Source organism: Dipodomys merriami, unplaced genomic scaffold, assembly GCF_024711535.1.
Source record: "Dipodomys merriami isolate MVZ:Mamm:240054 unplaced genomic scaffold, mDipMer1.0.p SCAF_1, whole genome shotgun sequence".
Classification (NCBI taxonomy): domain Eukaryota; kingdom Metazoa; phylum Chordata; class Mammalia; order Rodentia; family Heteromyidae; genus Dipodomys; species Dipodomys merriami.
Window position 1 is genome coordinate 59797374 of NW_027202270.1, and position 5690 is coordinate 59803063.

The 5690-nt window shown below is 49.3% G+C and overlaps 1 protein-coding gene across 1 annotated transcript; it reads left to right on the top strand.

The window, feature by feature from the left end:
- The first annotated feature begins 1255 nt into the window (after nucleotides 1–1255).
- On the top strand, nucleotides 1256–2769 carry Rprm (reprimo, TP53 dependent G2 arrest mediator homolog). Its single transcript, XM_070035956.1, has one exon. The coding sequence runs from the start codon at nucleotides 1539–1541 to the stop codon at nucleotides 1866–1868; it is 330 nt and encodes a 109-aa protein (XP_069892057.1). The 5' UTR covers nucleotides 1256–1538; the 3' UTR covers nucleotides 1869–2769.
- Nucleotides 2770–5690: the final 2921 nt, after the last annotated feature.

Below are 5690 nucleotides of genomic sequence, written 5' to 3' on the forward strand. Positions count from 1 at the left end.
GACTTTGGGGATTTAATTCTCCTCATGAGGTAATAATTGTTTAGTTGGATAGGCATTATTGAAAGCTGATATGCACCCTCTTGATTTAAAGGTAGTTCCTCATATTTTGTGGCAGTCATGAAGTACTGCAAAGACATTCTTGGAGAAAGGCTTTAACACAAACAAACAGTGGAATTAAAGAGTTGGAAACAGCAAGACAGTACAGGACTTTAATGGTAACTGTAAATGTAGGGTATGGAAAGTTTGGGCTGGACTTCAACTGGCCATTTTTCATCTACTAGAGATCAAAGAGAAGGAAGACAGGAAGAGAGAGAGAAAAAAGGAATAAAACAGAACCATTCTTCTGGAGCTTAATAAAACTAAGCAGATGTTTTTGTAAATGTGAATCTCCAGAATCGAGAACAAAGCCCCACAGTGGACTGAGGTCCCCTGAGGGCGGGGTTCCAAGCCATCTGCAGTGGGACTCACAACCACTTCAGGTGAGCTGGACCATGCGGAGGGCTTCCCGCCGTTGGCCAGCACGCCCGCAGATGGACACAGATGAGCAATTCCCTTCAACAATGGACTAATCGCCAGCAAAGACAACACTAGAAGGATATCCAAAAACTCCACCGCAAGTAAATTACAAGCAAGTGGTCACTCTGTCCAACGCCTTTCCCAGAGAGGTGACCCTTCTCCTAGCAACCACCACCACGGAAGGGCAGAAGAATGTCATTTTAATCTCCTTTCCTTGGCTTCAAAAACTCACTATGAAACCTACCTGGCTCAGTCTGCCAATCACTTTTGTACAGTCAGGGACTATTTCCTGGCTCCCTCCTTCCCTCCCTTCTCTCTCCTCTTCTTTTCTTTCCTTCCTGATCTCCCCCCCCCCCCCATTTCACCCCTCACTCCACTAAGAGGCCTTCAGGCACAGGTGTAATGCATTCGCCAGCATCACCTGGCACCTGAGAGTCCGTCTCAAGCCAGCCACAGGTGAGTGGGGCGGCAGCAAAGAACACCACCAGGGCTGTCTCCATCCTCATTCGGCAGACTGGTAATTCATGTCAGCAGGAGGGCACGGGGACCTTTGGCCTGCCCTTTAGGGTTGACCAGAGCAGCCAAGCTGGAAAAGAAGATCCTCCTCCCTTCGGCTTTTCTCGGCGGGCGCAGGGCGGTGCAGCGGCCGGAAGGGGTCGCTGTTCGCTCGTGGCAGGCGCGGGGCGGCCCGCACCTCCCACGGCCTGGCTGGCCCAACCCCGCCAAGTTCCAACAGCCCCCAGTGCAGCCAGCGAGCGAGCGAGCGAACAAGCGAGCGCCAGGAAGGAGCGAGCGAGCCCGGGCAGCCAAGGACCACGCACACTAGCCGGGCTGGGACGCGCGCTGGAGAGGCTTCTGGGAAACTCTCAGCGCCCCGGGGACTTTGGAAAGAAGAGCGCGAGGAGCGCCACGCGTGCAAGTGTGCAAGAGCGCGCGACGCCCAGCACCTGTTCCTCGGCCACGCGCCCCGCCCGCGCGCCTCGGACCCGCGCCTGCTGTGCGCTCGGCCGTGCGCTCCCACCATGAACCCCGCGCTGGGTAACCAGACCGACGTGGCCGGCCTGTTCCTGGCCAACAGCAGCGAGGCGCTGGAGCGCGCGGTGCGCTGCTGCACCCAGGCCTCGGTGGTGACCGACGACGGCTTCGCCGAGGGCGGCCCCGACGAGCGCAGCCTGTACATCATGCGGGTGGTGCAGATCGCGGTCATGTGCGTGCTCTCGCTCACCGTGGTTTTCGGCATCTTCTTCCTCGGCTGCAATCTGCTCATCAAGTCCGAAGGCATGATCAACTTCCTGGTGAAGGACCGCAGACCGTCCAAAGAGGTGGAGGCGGTGGTCGTGGGGCCCTACTGACCGGTCCTCCCGCTCCCCCCCACCCCACCCCGGCGGCGGGAGTCCCCAGGCCTCAACCCCCCCAACCCTCACTGCGCCCCTCGCCATCCAAGACCGGGCGACGCAAAGCTGTCGGAGTCAAGTGTTTCTCTCGACTTCTGCTTTTCGAGATCAAGCGACCCGTTTCTCACTCGACCTCTGAAAGTCCCGGTGCCAGGCTGCGGGGAGGAAGAGAGCGCCTCGACTTCTGAACTCCGCAGCAGGTGGCAAAGAGGGCGATCGGGGCGCGCAGAACTTTGGAAGCCGCTGCTGGCGTGGGAAACGGCGAGACCCAGCGGCCGGACCCTTCTCACCCGCAGGTGGGCCAAGCACTGGGGCAGCTGGAGAGGGGCGAGCAGGGCAGAGAGCCATGGGCACCCAACGCCTGGTGGCGGCCGGAAGAGTGACCTGTTTATACGCCATGCCACAGACTTTTGGGGGACACACGAATCCATGTATGTGGATCCTCACTCCATAACCCCCACCCCAGCCCTGGTGGGGAGAGTTGATTCCTTGGATGGATTGTAACCTGTCGTTTTAAGGGATGTCGTGTTAGTTTGCTTGAATACCATAGTGGAGACGTCTTTTAGTGGCCTGTTTGCCTGCTTGCGGGTTAGAGTTTTGTCGTCCTGGGAGACAGGGTGGGGGGAGGGGAGGGGAAGCCTGCGAATGTGAATGGGTTTCTTTTTGTGCATTTCTTCCTGGGTCTTTTAGGGAGTTAGAGGGTCTGGGACCAAGACCCAAAATAGAATTCGTAGCTCGTGACTGCACGATTTACGCCACAAAAGTGCTCTTGATATACGTGACACCATTTTGACTTTTTTTTTTCTTATTTAATGTTTCCTTAATAAATGCAACATTGAAGTGTGTTGTTTGTTCCTGGCTTTCTGGTGGTCATTCCATCGTCCTGGCCGAGGGGAACTGGCAGCTGAGAGGAGTCTGGAGACCTGAGATTCAACTTCTAGATCCGCGGAGGGGTATGGGGCTGGAGGCAAAGGTGGGGGGCGAGGGAGAGAGAGCCATAGCCAAGCCCCAGGCACAGGAGCCAGGTAAGCAAGCGGGCACATGGCCCCCAGGGAAGATGAAACTTCCGTGCCTAGTTCCAGTGGGAACACAGGGTTACATGGCTAATGAGAGGAAGAGGTGACTTGGCCAGTCTTTAGTGAAAGCTAATCTCCCCTGGCCAACGTCAGCAAGACCGCTCTGGGATGCTGTGTCAGAAAAAGGAAATTATAAAATGAGAGGGAAAGTAGCTATCAAAGTACATAACGAGTTTAATTCACCCTGGAGTAAACCACTGTTAGGAACAGATGAGCTGCGTTGTGCTTGTCTTATTACCTTTTGTAGTGAACGGAAGAGATTAAAAGAGAGCTCTGAAGAGAAGATAAATATTTGAAATGATAATTAGCCTTGCCTTGATCATTCACAATGTAGACATGTATCGAAACATTGGATTGTAGCCCCTAAATGATACGAATGCTATCTGCCATGTAATTAAAATTTGCAGAAGAGCAGAGAAGGAGAGGGAGAGAGAGCACCTCATTCTATCCTTACAGTTTAGTGTATTGAACCCCAGGCCAGAGCCCCAGGTCAAGCAAAGGGCTCTAAGGCGTTAGTAGAGGTTCTGATGCTGGAAATGAGCATTGCAGTCAAAACTAGGAAGCTTAATCTGGAGTAAAGACAATGATGGGAGGCATGTTTAAGACTCACAAGTAGAACTGGATTGGAAGAAGAGCCTAGAAAATAGTGCCTGCAATACAATAGCTTCAAACGTAAACTTGAATAGCTTATATTTATGCCCAAGGTCAGATTCTAAATATTTTCTAAAATAAAGGGTTCTCTAGAACTGTACCCATGACTATTTCGAAGACCTTATTATAGCTGGAATTAAGACCTACTAAATAACAAAGTGGCTCCAAAAGAAAGAAGTAACAGAAGTGGGGTAAGCATTGCCGATGATGTAAAAGATCTGGAATTTGAGATTTCATGTCCCTTAACATCCTGTCTACTCTAAGTGTCCATTTCATTCTCAAACTTAGGGTCATTTGTTGAAGGTTGACACTGTCTAACGGGGAAAAATAGAACTTGAAAGATTTGCCTGCTCCTGTCTTTCCCGTAGGTAAGGCTTTTCGTATTTGTTTTCATATATAGGGAGGGAGTAGGGTTAAAAGATAGTCAATAAATCATGTGAGTCATGGAAGACATGATTTGAACTAATGTGTGGAAGAGAAAAATGAGACATCTTATTTTGTAGACCATTTCTGTGCAACCAAGGAGTTAAGTCTGTTGCCTCCATGTTTTGAGAAAAGCAAAAGAGGAATGAGTTCTCCCTGGGATAAACCAGACACTTTAGGTATAACCCTGTTTTGTGGCTGAAACATGCACAGTGTCCTTTGCTATGCAAAGTTATTAACCCATCAGTGAATTCATTGCTCTGATGAAAATTGATTTGGATTAAAAAAACAAATCAAGAGTTTGTGGAAATCTTGCTTTTGTACTCTATTCTATTCAAAGTTCAGATTTAACCAGCTTCAGATACAGGGTAAGGGGAAACTACCAGATAAGTAAAATTGTACAGAAAAGGTTTTCAATGACAGTGAAAGTCCTAGAAGTTGAGAAACGAGTTCTAACACTGGAGACCTCCACTATCTCCACCCTCTCCATCCTCTTATTTTCTCTGCCCTGCATTTCTAAAACAAAATTTATCATTTCTTCTCATCTCAACTACCTATTTATTCCCTGATCTCCAGAACTTGTGATCCTGAGACAGAATAGTACCTGCAAAATTTTGTCTTCAGGTAGAAAAGCTCTATGAACATGGCACTGTCATCTGTGATATATGCATTATAGGGTAATGCACACAGTCTGAAAAGCACATAGCCCTTGGGGACTAGCTCCTGCCAACAACCCTTCTCTGCAGCCCTCAGATCCATTTGTTACTTAGAGAAATGCCAAGTGGTTCTGCTGTTTATGGATGAGGCAAGAAGCTTTTTACACTCCCTGTTCCCTGGTGGCCACCCAGAAACCCCTTTCCTGAGCCCCATACCACCCCCTTTCCCATTCTGCCAGTGACTGTGTGTCTCATTCTAACAAATGCATCCAGTGAGTGCTTCTAAATCTGCCCAGGGTTTATGGAGTGTCAGTCTTTTCCTACAAACATGCTGCAAGGAAAATTGGTTTTGAAAGCCAGTGTATTTCATCTGGAAATCAAACCAGGTAAACACAGACAGGAATATTCTACCATGACACACACACAGACTCATCATGTGGTGAGTAATTAGCTGGAGGCACTGGGGGTAGGGAGGGGAGAGAAAGAGAGACAGCACAAAGACAGACAGAGACAGAGAAAGAGGAAGAGAGAGAGAGAGAGAGAGAGAGAGAGAGAGAGAGAGAGAGAGAGAGAGAGAGAGAGAGAGAGAGAGAGAGAGAGAGAGAGAGAGATTCCTGTAAAAGCTGTTCAGTCTAGCATGGACCAGAGGCACTTATCTGATACTTCCTAGAGCCTTTCTGGAAAAACAGAAGACTCAGGAAGAGGTTTTCAGGAAATGTAGCTGACAGATTCGTAGGAACTCTGGCTGGATATGCACCCTCTGATACAGCCTAGCCTAATTGAACAGCCTCATGCAAGTAGTCTAACCGGTTGTTGACACAATTTTTTTTCCTGAGACTATTGATCAGAATCTCCCTATTTTCTGAAAATGTAGGAAGAACTTGAGTGTTAGATATATTAAAGAGTTCAAAGCCACAAGTGATAGGACTCTGTCAAGTATCAAATCACACTAGCTGAAAAAAAAATCACACTAG

Excerpts from the sequence above, each read along its gene's own strand:
- Rprm (XM_070035956.1), top strand. The coding sequence starts at position 1,539 with ATGAACCCCGCGCTGGGTAACCAGACCGACGTGGCCGGCCTGTTCCTG.